Genomic DNA, 15,733 nt, shown 5'->3' with positions numbered 1-15,733 from the left:
AGAGCAACACTCGGTCATGATGGCTGACAGGCACTCCGACCCCCTCCCCAGACAACAGCACCTTATATATTCTTTGCAAGACAACATGAACTTTCCAGGACAGTTTATCACGCAAAACAGCTGCCTCCAAATTATAGGACTTCAGATCAAAATGCGTGCAGATACTGCATGAAGGATTTTACATGTCCTATAATACCAGGAGGAGAGGCACATTGCATCTTTAGCAAAAAAAAAAAAATAACCCCACAAAACATCTTTTAGGACTTTCGAAATGAACAGATTTATGGTGGGGTAAGCTGAGGGTGAAAGTTCACTTCATGCTCAAAAGCGGATGCCGCAATAAATTAAATTAAGTGATTGGCCCCTGTAGGAAACAGGCATACAGGAGTCTGGACTAGATGGACCACTTGTCTGATCCAGTTCTTAAGAAGACCCCCACCCCACCCCCAATACTGTAGTTTTAATCATGTGAGTGAGATTTGAACTCATTCTTCCAAATTCTGCTCCAAGGACAGTCTGTTTTCAGAATAAATGATGTGCTAAAGAAATTTGTGCCAATACCTTTTGCATGGTTTAGGGTGAAAAGTAGCAATATTCTTAAGCAGTTTGACTGCCTATTCTCTGCTGTGAAAACAACTCCCTTGGAATGAATTCAGTGTGCATTCAAGCTGCTTCCATCCAGGATTTAGAAGGCTTGTTTGTCTTCAGGCTGATGCAGGTTCTGTTTATTGTAATGAAGTAGGAGAATGGGGAGTAGGTGGGTAGCAGAGACAAGCTGGTGCAGAATAGAACGAACAAGGCAAGCAGCAACTCACAATATACAACTTCCACAACAGCCACTTTTTGAAAAAACCTTAGAGAAATCTGCAGAGATCAGGAAGAGATGCTTAGTGTGTTGTCCTACAAGAGCCTGAGTCACACAATGCTGACTTGGGAGTAGGTCGGAAAGAGCTCAGTATTTCTTGTTTAAGGATAGGTATGCTCACAATTGACCCGCACAAGGGCACTTTTGATTTGACTTTGCGTATAAATTATTAGTTTTGTACCCCGCCTTCCCAACTGAAGTTGAGCTCAAGGCGGCTTAGAATTTGGATTTAAAGAAGAGTTTGGATTTATATCCCCCATTTCTCTCCTGTAGGAGACTCAAAGGGGCTTACAATCTCCTTGCCCTTCCCCACAACAAAGACCCTGTGAGGTAGATGGGGCTGAGACAGTTCAGAAGAACTGTGACTAGCCCAAGGTCACCCAGCTGGTGCGTGTGGAAGCGTACAGGCTAATCTGAATTCCCCAGAGAAGCCTCCACAGCTCAGGCGGCAGAGCTGGGAAGCAAACCCGGTTCCTCCAGATTAGATACACGAGCTCTTAACCTCCTATGCCACTGCTGCTCAAAGTGCAAAGAAGTGCAAAGAAAAAATACCCATGCATAGATCAATTTGCACCTGCTCTTAACCACTACAGTCACTGCTGCTCCCGGATAGACCCGGATTCAAAAATAACAAACATAACCTGCTATTATTATTATAATGTGCAGAAATGGCCAGAGCTGTCAACTCCAGTTGGAATATTCCTGGAGATTTGACATAACAAGATAAAAAAAAACATTGAATGATTCTGATAATACAACACAAAACTCTTCCCCCACCCTGAGGCGCCCACAGAAGGAACAGCTCGCCTCGCCAGGAAAGGTGGAGTTGTCTAGCCCAGGAGTCTCCTTGGGGAGGGGGCTGCAAGGCGAGGTTTGGGGTCGCCCGGCCCAGAACAGGTGGCCATTCGGCGACTGTTCGTTGAGGCGCTGCGGGAGGAGGCCGGTTGGCGAGGCTTTCCGGAGGCCGCCCTGGGCCGATCCCGGCCCTGAGCCCGCCTCGCCGGCTCCTCCGAGGCCTCCCTCCGTGGCCGCCGCCCGGCAGCAGAGGGAGGCGCGGGAGCTGCTCGGGCTGGGCGTCCAGTTGCCAAGGAGCTGCTGCGCCGCCTCCCCTCCGCCGCCGCCGCCGGGGCCGAACTCAGGAGCGGGGCGACCTGCCGCACGGCCCGCTTTGCCCCGCGGGCCTGGAGGAGTTCCTCGGACGCCGCGCCCGGCCTGAGGGGAAGGAAGGGGCCGGTTGTGGGGTCCTCTCGCTCGCCCTTCGGCAGCGCCGGCGACCCGGCCCCCTCGCCCCACAGGACAGAGAAGCCGGGCCGGCGGGGGCAGCGCCATGTCCCACAAGTAAGTCGGCAGAGAGGAGGCCGACATGGCCGCGGGCTGGGAGGAGAAGCGCCGTCGCTGGGCCTCGGACGGGCTCCTCCGCCTGCCTCGGTGGTGTCGTCTCCCTGCAAGGAGCGGGCTTCTCCCCGCCTTCTTCTCACAACAACCCTGCAAGGGCGGGTCTGGCCCCGGTCCAGCCGGCTTCATGGCAGAGTGGGGGCTCCATCTCAGATCATCCTTCTGCTGTCTGATCAACACACCTCCCTGGATCTGCTGAGCCCTTAACACTTGCAGAGCTCAGACTAGACCAGTGATGGCGAACCTTTTCGAGACCCAGTGCCCAAACTGCAACCCAAGACCCACTTATTTATCGCAAAGTGCCAACATGGCAATTTAACCTGAATACTGAGGTTTTAGTTCAGAAAAAAAACAACAACAGTTGGCTCCGAGGCGTGCATTACTCAGGAGTAAGTTTGGTGGTAGTTGGTGGCTTTGCTTTGAAGCAACTGTGCAACTCTTCTTATGGGCTATTATGGGTGAATCATGACCCTAGGAGGGTTTACTCAGAAGCAAGCCCCATTGCCAGCAACCGAGCTTACTCCAAGGTCACGCTTTAGTTCTTCGCATGAAAATCAGGGGGTTTAACAGCACTTAACAGGGTTGCCTACACTGCTTCCCCAAAACTAGATTTTAGGTTTAATGTTAATAATCGAACCCAGCGGCCCAGGCCAGCCTAGATGTGTGTGGGGAGGTGGGGGCGACTCAATTTGCGGGTGCCCACAGAGAGGGCTCTGAGTGCCACCTCTGGCCCCCGTGCCATAGGTTCGCTACCACTGGACCAGACCTTATCATTCTTGATCCTGTGTGCACCCCACATCCCCATCGGGTAGGCCAGAATTATCGCCATATTGCAGATGAAGGTATATGTATCCTTCATCACCATCAATAAAAAGGATCAGGTACTAGGATGATGTGAAAGATACCAGCGTGGCGTAGTGGTTAAGAGCAGGTGCACTCTAATCTTGAGAACCCGGTTTGATTCCCCGCTCTGCCACGAGCTGTGGAGGCTTATCTAGTGAACCAGTTTAGCTTGTACACTCCAACACATGCCATCTGGGTGACCTTGGAATAGTCACAGTTCTTTGGAGCTCACTCAGCCCCACCCACCTCACAGGGTGTGTGTTGTGGGGGGGTGTGTGGAAAGGGCAAGGAGACTGTAGGCCTCTTTGAGTCTCCTTTCAGGAGAGAAAGGGGGATATTAATCCAAACTGTTCTTCTGTGCATGAGACCTTGGACAGCTACTGTCAGTCTGAGTAGGCAATATTGACTTTGATGAAAAAAAAGGTAAAGTTTCTCCTTCAGTAATGTCCCTGGGGTACCAGGCCCCCTAGGTACTCATTTACCGACCAAGAAATGGATGGATAGCTGAGTTGACCATGAGCCAGCTGCAGGATATCTGACCCACAGGGGGCTCAAACTCCTGACCATGTGAGTGGCAGTGCAAGCACTTAACCACTACACCACACGACTGATGAATCAAGGGTCTAATTCAGTCTAAGGCAGCTCCATGTTCATGATGTGGGAGCAGGAGAATTCTACTGGTTCCTTCTGTTTGCTGTTGCTTGGTAGATCATTTGCTAAATTTGGAGGAATTGAAGGACGATAGATCAGTTTTTTCTTTACCGTAGGCACAGGGGAATGCATATAGAATATGGCCATTCAGGCAGTTTCAGGGACTGTAACTACTATAAAAACATTTTTAACAGTCTAGGTCAGTGGTGGCGAACCTATGGCACAGGTGCCAGAGGTGGCACTCAGAGCCCTCTCTGTGGGCATGCGCAAACAGAGACACACACCCCCCCACACACACACACACATCTAGGCTGGCCTGGGCCACTGGGCTCGATTATTAGCATTAAACCTAAGACCTAGTTTTGGGGAAGCAGTATAGGCAACCCTGTTAAGCGCTGTTAAACCCCACTGATTTTTCTGCGAAGAACGAAAGCGCGATCCTTTACCTTGGAGTAAGCTCGGTTGCTGGCAACGAAGCTTGCTTCTGAGTAAACCCTCCTAGGGCCATGATTCACCTGTTGGAAGAGTTGCACGGTTGCTTCAAAGCAAAGCCACTGACTGCCACCAAGCTTACTCCCGAGTAACGCACGCCTCGGAGTCAACCGTTTTTCTAAACTAAAACCTCAGTATTCAGGTTAAATTGCCATGTTGGCGCTTTGCGATAAATAAGTGGGTTTGGGGTTGCAATTTGGGCACTCGGTCTCGAAAAGGTTCGCCATCACTGGTCTATGTTTAGTTGACAATTTAATTTTGTATCTATTCTGTTAAAAATAGAATGTTATATGGGAGGAAAAATACAAATACAGACTGAAGGATATATTAAATAGGGCTTTGATCTTTTAAATTGTTTTTACAATCTGCTTTTAGCTTGAGGACTGTTGTGAGGAATTTCTTAGGCTGTTTGATGTTTTTTAAGTTATGGGTTTTTTAACACACAATCATTCACTGGATTTTTAATGGTTTACTTTTAAGCTTTTATGATTTATTGTCTTTTGTGAGCTACCTTGAATAGGTCTCTGAAGAAGCGGCATGCAACTGTGTCAAATAAGTAAATTTATTGTTAAATGTAAACGTAGCCTGTATAAAATGGAGACAGTAAAATGGCAGAAACATCAAACTGTATGACGTAGGATATATTGCCCTTAAGCTGAATATTGGTGTTAAAAAGTGGAATAGTCTTAAACTGTAAGTCAGCATTTTTAAAATTAGTTCACAACAGGTGAATGAAATTATTAAGTCTGTAATATTTAAAGGAACCATTTGGCGGTTCATTGACTTACAATAGTAGAATCCTTTGAAAGAAGTGCAAAGAAAAAATATCCATGCATAGGTCAATTTTCAAATGCTGTCCCATCTGAATAGGACAAAACAGACATGCACAGATGTGTCAGAAGGACCCTCCTTTTGCGCCACCTACTAAGCATTTACAGGGAAGCAATCATTATGCTAACACATTATTTAAATTCACAAGAAGCCTTCATCATAGGTCATTGAAATGGGTGGAAGGCATCAAATGTAACGAAATTGCAGTCAGGATCTGAAAAGAGACTCTTAATGTCTTGTCAATATGCCATTAGCATCTTTCACTTTGTTAAACCTTTGCATCTGAGGAAGAAAAAGAAAAAGTTGTCATGTCTGAGCATGCAGTGTGTTTATCTTTTCATTGGGGATAAACAGACTGAATATACAAAAGGTTTTGTTAGGGGAGTCTGTTTTGGAAATATACAATTATTCCTTCCACATCGCAACTCTCCACATTGCAGTGGGGGTGGAAAATCACCTCCTATGGGCAGGGCTTGGGCGGATTGGGGCGGGGTGTAGTTCCCTCTCCCTCTATCACTGCCACATCGTGGTTTCGGCTTATTGCAGGTTGGCACTGGACCCCACTCCCCAAGATGCCGCTCGCTTCCTCCCGGGGACAGCCCCCTTGTTCACAGATGTGCTGACTCTGCACGATGCTCTTTGGCTCACGTTGTCCCACTGCACAAAGGAACGCCATAAAAAATTTATGTGGTTTCCCAGATTGAGGGGGCGCCATGTCCCTAACCCCAGCAATGTGGAAGGGACAACTGTAATCACTTTAAGAGGCGTTTTGTTCAACTGTATTGTCTACTGACGTTTGGTTTGCTTTCTGTCTCTTTTGCAATGCATGTTTCCCTTACATTACGTTTCCATTCCATCTCTCTTTTCTAACTGATTTTTTATAGTTACAAGAATTTCCCAGCTGGCAATAATCCAGGTGTACTCAGAACAGATTTTTATACTGAAAATTTATTCTGTTTTATACTACTGAATATATCTATCATACTCATTCAGTTTTATCTTTATTGTAATTTCAACTTATAGCAGCTGTCACCGTGGAGAACACTCATAGAAAATAATGTTAACTCTGTCCTATTGATATCTCTATCCCACTGGCTTGTAATAGAATGTAATGGCTGTAGTGTTGGACTAGTATCTGGGACGGAGTGGCCGACCTATGGTGCTCCAGATGTTCATGGACTACAATTCCATTGGCCATGCTGGCAGGGGCTGATGGGAATTGTAGTCCATGAACATCTGGAGCACCATAGGTTGGTCACCCCCAATCTGCGAGAACCAGGTTTGAATCTCCACTCTCCCATGGAAACATTGCGCACTCAGAGCCAAACCTACATCACAGGGTTGTTGTAAGGATAAAATGGAGGTGAGGAGAATGATATAAGTTGCTTTGGACCCCCACCGGGGAGAAGCAGGGATAGAAATGAAGCAAATGAATCAATACATTTTCTCACATATTGAAACTATTGTTTCGAAAGCTATTTAATTTTTAAAAAATTCATCTCTACTCTGATCTGGATAATATTACAGAGGTTGCTGGTCTGGTTATGACAGGAATATGGGGATTCCTTAATTTTTTGCCAGAGCTAAAGGAATTTTTCCAGACAATTGAAACCTTTCTTCTTATTTTATGATTATTATTTTATTTAATTTAATATCCTGTGAACACGCTTGAACTGTTTGAGTCATTCAGTTTAGTGTTTAAAATCGTATGCAGACCTGGTAATATTAGTCACCCCCCAACTTAATTTGTGTTTTTTGCTTGGGTTTGAAGGTTCATTTAGTTACAACTGAATTTGGATGTAATAGAAGGTAAATACAATGAGGGGGCTAAATACAAAGGCCAAGACTATAGTGAGGATTTTTTTAAAGTTATGTAATGCTTCAGGGAAGAGACACTACCCATTATATAGAGATTTCCAGCCATTAGAGCTTAGGTGTCAAATTCGTGGCCCTCCAGATGTTATGGACTACAGTTCCCATCATCCCCTGCATGATGCTGGCATGGGATGATGGGAACTGTAGTCCATAACATCTGGAGGGCCGCGAGTTTGACATCTGTGCATTAAATGGAAAAATGGTTGGTTGTGGTTATTTATTTCGAAAATGTATGTGGTACTTCTGCAGACCTCCTGAAGGTAGTTCATAGTTAAAACAATTCAGAAGAACGAGACTGATAACAGATAAAACAATAAACACAAGTTATGTCAGGAAAAACAAATGAAAACAAAAATAAAAAACATTCCAGAGCATAAAAACACATTAAACAGAGCAGTCTGAGAATGTTGTTGATAAAACATCTAAGAAGATGGAATCTGTTAGATAAAAGCAGAGGTAAACAAAAATATTCTGCTCTGGTGCTGAAAGGAAGAAGAGTTTGGATTTATATCCCCCCTTTCTCTCCTGTAAGAGACTCAAATGAGCTTACAAACTCCTTTCCCTTCCCCACTCACAACAAACACCCTGTGAGGTGGGTGGGGCTGAGAGAGCTCAGAAGAACTGTGATTAGCCCAAGGTCACCCAGCTGGCGTGTGTTGGAGTGCACAGGCTAATCTGAATTCCCCAGATAAGCCTCCGCAGCTAAAGCATCCAGTATGCCGCTGCTGAAAGGAGGGTAATCCAGGCACACCAGGTGAAATTTGAAAGGGAACTTCATTCCAAAAGACATTGCCACCATCTAAAAAGCCTTGTATTGGGTTGCCATCCACCTTGCCTTTGTGGGTTATGGCACAGAGAACAGGGCTTGAAGAGAAGATCTCATCTGGTGGGCTGGTTGGTTGGTTTCTCAGAGCTTTGCCGACGTAACCTGGCTGCTGGCGTAGCTGGGGGCGGTCTAGGGGCATTCCCGGGGATGAAGCCAACCTTAGTCACCTTCCACTTGGCTTTTGGCCTGGGAACACCCCTGTCACTGGAGTCCAACTTATGTCCCCCAAAAGGGTGGCATAAGTCCATTTTGGGCTCCGGGGGCTTTTCAGGCAATTGGGGACTTCCTTCTTTTCACTGCCTCCCTGCTCCACCTGGAAGCCTTCTGAAGCCCTAATGCCGTCCCCAGCTGCAGGAGCCCTTTGAATTGGATTGTTGGGAAAGCAGAATAAAATGTATAAACAAATATAGATAAAATAAATTAATGTTGCTTTTTGTTGCTAGGGACTGTATTTTGCATAGAAGGGAGGGTCTGTAATACAGCAGTGAGTTCATGGGGCCAGGGATCTCTGTGAAGTTTCGCAGGCAGACCGGATCTTTGATGTGGGAGTTGGGGGGCGGGGGGATAAATGGCTTGTCCTGCTTATGCGCCTTTAACAGTGGCTCAATCTGCTAAAATCAGTGGATGAAACTTTTCCTGGCCGGAATACAAGCTTTTGCCAGTTGCAGATCTCTTAAGAATCAAGTTGCCGTTAAAGGCAGAGGAGGAGGGGACGGTTTCAAAAAGGTTCACCCGAAGTCATGTAACAAAGACGACGATCATTTTGAGATGCGCTAGCCATCGAGTATTTGAAATAACAGCTTCTGCTAAAATACAGGACTTCGTCATTTTAATTCTACCACTTTTATGTTCATTCTGTTCAGACATCAGCATGACATCACAACTGTCTGATTTTTTTTCACTAAGACTAAGTACGGTGGAGAGTGCTGTCAAGTTTAGCCAACTTAGGGCGACCCCATACAACAGTGATGGCGAACCTTTTAGAGACCGAGTGCCAGGGGCGGAGCAAGGGAAAACTGTGTCCAAGGCACGTGTGCGCCCTGCGCCCCTGCCTGCCCCCACTCTGCCCTGGAATGCCCCGAAACACCCCTGTCACACCCCTGGAACGCCCTCCCCGCGCCCCCACAGGGTCACACACCCAGTGCGTTGTGCACCCCTCGTTCCCTTGACACTACGCCACTGCCGAGTGCCCAAACTGGGGTGATGGCATGCATGCCCTCAAAGAGGGCTCTGAGTGCCACCCCTGGCACCTGTGCCATAGGTTCGCCACCACTGCCATACAGTGTTTAAGGCAAGTGACAAGCGGGAGCTTTGCCATTGTCTGCTTCCACGTAGCCGCCCTGGGCTTCCTGGGTGCTTTCCCGTTCCAGTGCTAGCCAGGGCCGACCCTGCTTAGCTTCCGAGTTTTGATGAGAACAGATTCGCCTGGGCTGTCCAGGTCAGGGCAAGACATTACAGACCTCCATACAATGTTCTTCCTGATGCTTCTAAGCTTAATTCTTCTCTAAGGTCCCTTCCGCACAGGCAATAAACATGGGTGTAGGACACTAAATAGCCTGTTTTTTTGGGGGGGGGCCTTTTGCACAGATCCCACCCCCAAAATGAGTCCGTCCCACGTTATTTCCCCCAACCTGTTTTTTTAATTACTAAAGAAGTAACCCTTTTCAAAAATCCTGGGTTGCAACCGCTCGCAAGCGGATGATCAGACAGAAGGTGCTTTATTTGCCTCCCTTTCCCTTTTTTTAAAATGTGGCTTGCATCTGCGTAGCTATGGATGTGCAGATGGTCGTATCGTGGGACATCAGCATGGCTGCGGGGGTTCATTTATGCATGCCTGCGTAGCTATGCATGTGCGGGAAGCGTGCGAAGCATGGGAAGTGTACGAAGCGTGCAAAGGCATGACAGCAACCCAGATGGTTTCTGTGGACTCCAATTGCTGCCTGCATAGGTGCATATGAACACGAAAATAGGAAAACGTGTTCCTTTATCCCGATTGCTACCCCCATTTGCAGTGCGGAAGGGGCCTAAGTAACTTACCCAAAAGGATACCCAAAAAATAACTTTCACACCATTTTAATCTATTGTTGTAGCGCAGCAGTTTGGAAAGAATCATTTAAAAAATCAGCAGTTGTGAGAAATTTATTGTTTAATAAACCTGGGCTTACAAGTTGTGGACATAGCGGCCTGGTATTCAGCGCTCTTACCCCTGTTACTTTTCTTTCATTCAGCACTTACAATAAAATGTGGGTAGAAGCCCAGCTGTCCCTCAATGGCCTTCTGCAGAAAGAGATGGAAGAGAAGTCCCAGAAGCCCATCAAAGACCGACTGGTGGTGTTCCAGATGCTGGGCACTTTCTACGTCAAGTATGTGCAGATATTTCGCAACCTGGAGGCTGCTTATGACCAGATCGTTCACCCGCAGAAGCGTTTGATTATCCGTCAAGTGCTGGATGGAGTGATGGGTCGTATTCTAGAGCTGAAGAACGAAATGGTAGACCTGGAGTACTCCGAATTTCATTATTTTGACGACATCTTGCAGGATCTGAAGCTGATCCCTGTAAGTATATTTTCAACTTAAAAAAAAAACTTCTGCGAAATAATCCTGGTTTTCTGTTCCATCTCCTGATGCAAAGTATGTAAATTGGGAAGCTCGGGGGCGGGGGGGGGGGGGAGTGAACCGGTGCAAACTGCCTGAATCCCACCCCTGGCTATAATGCAGTTTTCATTTTGGCCACTAAAAAAGGACCCATAAAAGCAAGGAGCAGTGAAAAATGAAAGGTGCCATTTTTACACAGAAATTTTCAGCGTAGATATGTGGGAGAAAGACAGCAGCCCTGTTTTCCAGTGATTGAAATATGCAGGGAAAGTTAGGGGGTGCTTATAAAACCTTTAAGTCCACACTGCAAGCTCTGCAAATTCCAAGCTCATTTACTAGCTAGATTATTCCAACAGGAGCTTGGACCCATCTGCTCCCCCTGCCCCCCCCCCCCCCAGTAATCTGAGCACTGCCTTTTCCATTTACTGAGGGCCCATTTTCTCAACCTTTCATTTGGAAACCTTTGCCAGTGCCTGTTGGCGTTGTGCTGTTTATACAAGTGTATTTTCAACCCCTTGCAGCCGGGGCATGCAAAAAGCCTATCTAAGAGGACTTCACACGCTTGCTAAAGCCGTTATTGCTGTGTGTAGAGGTAATGGAAACCTAGCTCTTTGCTGTGTTTAATAAACACACAGAAACCGCTTGAAGCTGACATTTTCCCAGCAAACCTCATACTTCTAGACCAACGTCTTTATCGTCTTTTTTTCCCCCATACATCTTTATATGGTAATATACATAACTTTGCTTTAAAGAAAAGGTTGTGCTCCAAATAGAAAATCAACAGGTAGTGTGTTTAAATTTAGCCTGCAGAGCTCCCTCAGATCCCAAAACATCTGTTTTTAATCCTTTGACGTTCAAACAGAAATTTAATGATCGGGCGTAAGAAACTTCCTCGGGGAAAACAGCACACACATCAACCAAGTTTCCTCTTTGGAATGGTCTTTGTGGTAACCAACCCTCCCAATACATAGAATGGATCAGATCTCCATTTGTAGCTGTCCTTTTCATGTTGCAACTTTCCCCACTGCAGTTTTGATATATCGCAGGTTGGCACAAGAAATTGGAATTTTGGGGGATCTTTGCAGAGGCCGCAGGTGACATCCAAAAGCCAGCAAACACACAGAAAAAGTTTAGAAATCTCAGAAATGCATTACCGTATATACTCGCATATAAGTCCACTTTTAAAGCACATTTTTTTGTGCTGCAAAAAGCCCCTTCAACTTATATGTGAGTGAACGGGTGGCGAGCGGGTGGGGGGAACGGGTGGCGAATGAAAAAAGACTGGGAGCTGAGGGTGTTTTTCTGCACCTGCTCCCTGCTACGTGGACACAAAGGCAGCTCCCAGGTAACCCTTGGGCTGTTGCTTTGCTGCACTACAGGTGGCCAGTAGCTTCATTCACAGTGAATATTCAGTGAATAGGTGTGAATATTAAATATTAAATTTATATGTTACAGAATTTTTGTTCAGGCCAGGAAGCTCCATGACTGCTAGGGAGCCATACTCATTGGGAAATCCGCACCATTGGAGCTCATGGTGGCAGGAATCCCACACACACACAGGGTGCCCTGGGGTGCAGCCACTGCCAGCACCTTTCTCGGCCCCCACCCAGTGTTTTTGGAAAGCAGGTGGGACTTCTGTCTAGCTGAGTTTGCAGACCTGCAAAAAAGACTTGCTTTGGGGCAGCAGCTGCCATCACCACGCAAGCATCTTCATTGTGTAATGATAAGCTATCCGTGTTGAAGGAGAACCTGTAGGGACTTTTTAAAAGGGGGATCTTGTTGAGCATCTTCCCTATGAAACTCTGAAGAGATATAACTCTGTGAGAGTTATATATTCCACTTCAGAACTTTTAAAGTTATTGTTGATACCATACTGTTTTTCTTTGAAATAAATATTCAAAAACATTTTTATTGGTATCTATTTTTATTTTTGAAATTTACCAGTAGCTGCTGCATTTCCTACCCTAGACTTATACTCGAGTCAATAAGGTTTCCCAGTTTTTTGTGGTAAAATTAGGTGCCTCTACTTATATTCGGGTTGACGTATAGGCGAGTATATACGGTATATGTATATTTCTTTTAATACTATAAATATACACAACTTCTTTTTTAAAGTTAAATGAAAAAGAAAAAAATCAGACTTCTTCTCTGGCACGAAGGGAGGTTTACAATCGCCTCCCCCTCCCACAACAGGTAATGTGTGTGGGGTGGGTGGGGGTGGAGCTGAGTTCTGAAAGAACTGTGACTGGCCCAAGGTCACCCAGGAGGCTTCATGTGGAGGAGTGGGGAAATAAACCTTGTTCACCAAATTAGAATCCACCACTACATAATGCTGGACACGCTTATTTACATGTATTTTTTTTACTTAGGGAGGTTCTTCAGAAAGGCCACTTGTTGATTTTTATTTAGTTTCCCAGGTGAAGTTTTCAGCGGCCCATTACTCATGGAATGCTTGCCTTGGGGCTGGTAGCTGTGGGGCTGAAGTGTGGTCTCCTTGCATTTCTCTGTTTACACACAAGGAGGCAGCTCAGTGCCTGCATCACAGCTGCTTGCTAGTCTGAACTGGCCTTTCCTTTTGCTGCTTTCTAAACTCTGCCCCATCACTAGTCCTCTTAACTCTGCTGATATTCTGTCCCCCTCCTTCCCTTCTCCTCCTCTATCTCTAGCTGCTGCTGCTCCTGCAAGAGAAAGAGAGAGGCTTGTTTTTTAAAAGAAGCTTGTTTCAAATAAAGTTTTAAAAAGCAGAGCTGGGGAGCTGACCTGGAGCCAGAAAGAGACTGGCTTATATTGAAATGTCTATATAAGCACTTAGAGAATTGGGGGAGCCAGCAACATGGAATGGGGGTGAGGGAAAGGCATGGACAGCATTGCGAAGGACTTAGAAAGGGTGGAGCTAGGAGGCTAGCTGTGGGCGGAAGAAAGAAGTCAAAGGCCAAGCTGTTCTCACTGGCACATCTTCCCGCTCTGGCAGCGGAGCAGAATTAAATTCATGGCAGAAATGCTCTTGCTTGCTGTGGGGAGGATATAAAATGAAAGTGGGGCTTGAGGAAATAGATCCGTGCAAGAAATCTCGCTGCAACGGACATTTGCTCCCCCACTGTGCAGGAGACATGTTGTGCATAATCGGCCAGTCAGTACTATCACTGTGCTAGTAACAAAACTAACTGAAAATATCTCTTCATGGAGAATGTGTTAGGGTGTTATTTCAATGGAAGATCTCTTCATGGAGAATGTGTCAGGGATGTTATTTCAATGAAATAAGTTATAATCTAGACCCGGGGGCGGGGGTACCCAAGTGTTTTGAGCCTGTGGGGCACCTTTGGAATTCTGACTCAGCATGGTGTGCTCAGCCACAAAATGGCTGCCTCAGGGGACAGATCCAATAAACAAAATGGCTGCCGCATCTGTTCTCCAGTCATCCTTATGCTGTGGTGGCAGCCGCTGCCAAAGCAACATTTTAAAAAATCTGTATAGGTAATTAAATCTCCTGTGACCAATTAGACGTCTTGCTGAGCAGAAGATCCACCTGGCCCTGCCCATTTTCTGAAAAGACTTGACAGGCACCAGAAGAGTTTACTGTAGGCATCAGAGTTTCCATGGGCATCACGTTGGGGACCCCTTATCTGGACCATGCAGTTTCAAAGCAGTAACCTGATTTATGTTATGGACTTCATTCATTCAGGCTCCCAGAACTGTATGTTCATCACTTTCCAGTACTCTGTAGAGCAAAGGTGTTCAATGGATGGCCAGTGTGGTTTACAAAAGCCTCTCTGTTCTTCCACAGGACAGCATTGACATCCCCATCCCCAGGTATTTCATTAAAGAGAAACTGAAGGTGTTGAAAGAGAGAGAGAGAATCCTTGCTCAAATATTGCTTGATGCCGGATTGTACGATGATGAACCTGTGAGTACCATCTGTTTAGATCTCCATGTATAATGCAATCAGTCTTGGGGACAAACCAGATACTGAGATGCCCAGGTAAGGGCCGGGATCCCGTTTACCTCCACCACCTGTGGGGCTGTGTCTGTATCTCAGCTTTGCACAGCATCCCTTTCAGTGTAGCGTATTGCTGCAGAAATACCAGATGGGAAAGGAAATCCTTTTTAGGCAGCGAAGGGGTCCTCCTTGCCATTTCTTGAGTTGACAAAGCAGAATGACATGACATGACAAGAGGGAGCATTGTCTATTGGCTGTCCATCAATGTCCATCAATGACTTCTAGCCATGGGCAGAAAAGGGACCCTTTATAAACAGAGGCAGCAAACAGAATTTTCAGTAGCTTCACCTCTGTTTTCTGTCTTTTTCTCTCTGCCTCTCTCAACATTCCACTTTTCCTTTCATTGCTACCACAACCCCCTTGATAGTTCCATCTTTATCTTATCCATATTGCCAGTTCCCCATCGTAAAGTTCTTTATTCCTCCCCTTCACCTCCCCTTTTTCCCTTCCCTTCCCTTCCCTTCCCTTCCCTTCCCTTCCCTTCCCTTCCCTTCCCTTCCCTTCCCTTCCCTTCCCTTCCCTTCCCTTCCCTTCCCTTCCCTTCCCTTCCCTTCCCTTCCCTTCCCTTCCCTTCCCTTCCCTTCCCTTCCCTTCCCTTCCTTCTCCCAAGTCCCCTCTCTTTTTCTTTTTCATTCTTCCCTTTTCCCATTCCCACAGAGGTGTAGCAAAAGGGGAAAGCGTCCGGTGAACTGGTGCGTCCTCTGCCCCCGCCCCGGAATGCCCCCAAAACGCCCCCTTGGAGCTATGCCTCTGCATTCCCTTTGACTTTTTCTTTGATTTTCTTCTGATATTGTCTTCCTATCTGAAATTAAGCATAGATATACTATCATGGTGGGGCTATCAATTAGACTAATGCACAAATGAATTGCTAAACCTAAATTTTTAAAATGTTCCTATTGTATTTATATTTTCATTCTTTGTTTTATAAAGGTTGAAAACCACCTTGAACCCAGAAGGGGAAGAGCGGTATAGAAATCTCATAATACAATCAGTCAATCAATCAATCAATCAATCAATCAATCAATCAATCAATCAATCAATCAATCAATCAATCAATCAATCAATCAATCAATCAAGGTCTCACTCTGCATCATACCTTGCCACCACCAGAAAGAAGCACACTGTGGAGGGAGGAGAGGAGTGTGGCTTCCTACAGCAGGGGTTGCTGGGAAGTGTAGTCCTTGACCCTCCAAGAGGAGACAGAATCTGGACACTCCCAGATGGCCAAAGACTTCACTTCACAGCAGCCCTCGCCTTTTCTGGTTCATTGTCAGGAACACACTGCTCAATTATATAGTAAGATATGGATTTATTCATGGAAGATAGGTCCATCACTTCTAGCCATGGGCAGAAAAGGGACCCT

The 15,733-nt window shown here is 46.1% G+C and overlaps 1 protein-coding gene across 1 annotated transcript in view; it reads left to right on the top strand.

The window, feature by feature from the left end:
• Nucleotides 1-1,734: 1,734 nt before the first annotated feature.
• IQCA1 (IQ motif containing with AAA domain 1) overlaps nt 1,735-15,733 on the top strand; it is a 119,642-nt gene continuing 105,643 nt past the window's right edge. Inside the window, exons 1-4 of the mRNA XM_048506237.1 lie at nt 1,735-2,203; nt 10,007-10,334; nt 14,158-14,277; nt 15,301-15,336. Coding sequence (XP_048362194.1) covers nt 2,193-2,203; nt 10,007-10,334; nt 14,158-14,277; nt 15,301-15,336 — 495 coding nt within the window. The 5' untranslated portion in view covers nt 1,735-2,192. The remainder of the gene's footprint in view (nt 2,204-10,006; nt 10,335-14,157; nt 14,278-15,300; nt 15,337-15,733) is intronic.

Source organism: Sphaerodactylus townsendi, linkage group LG01 (assembly GCF_021028975.2).
Source record: "Sphaerodactylus townsendi isolate TG3544 linkage group LG01, MPM_Stown_v2.3, whole genome shotgun sequence".
Classification (NCBI taxonomy): domain Eukaryota; kingdom Metazoa; phylum Chordata; class Lepidosauria; order Squamata; family Sphaerodactylidae; genus Sphaerodactylus; species Sphaerodactylus townsendi.
The sequence above is the reverse complement of the archived record's forward strand: the minus strand, read 5'-3'. Positions and strand labels throughout refer to the sequence as shown.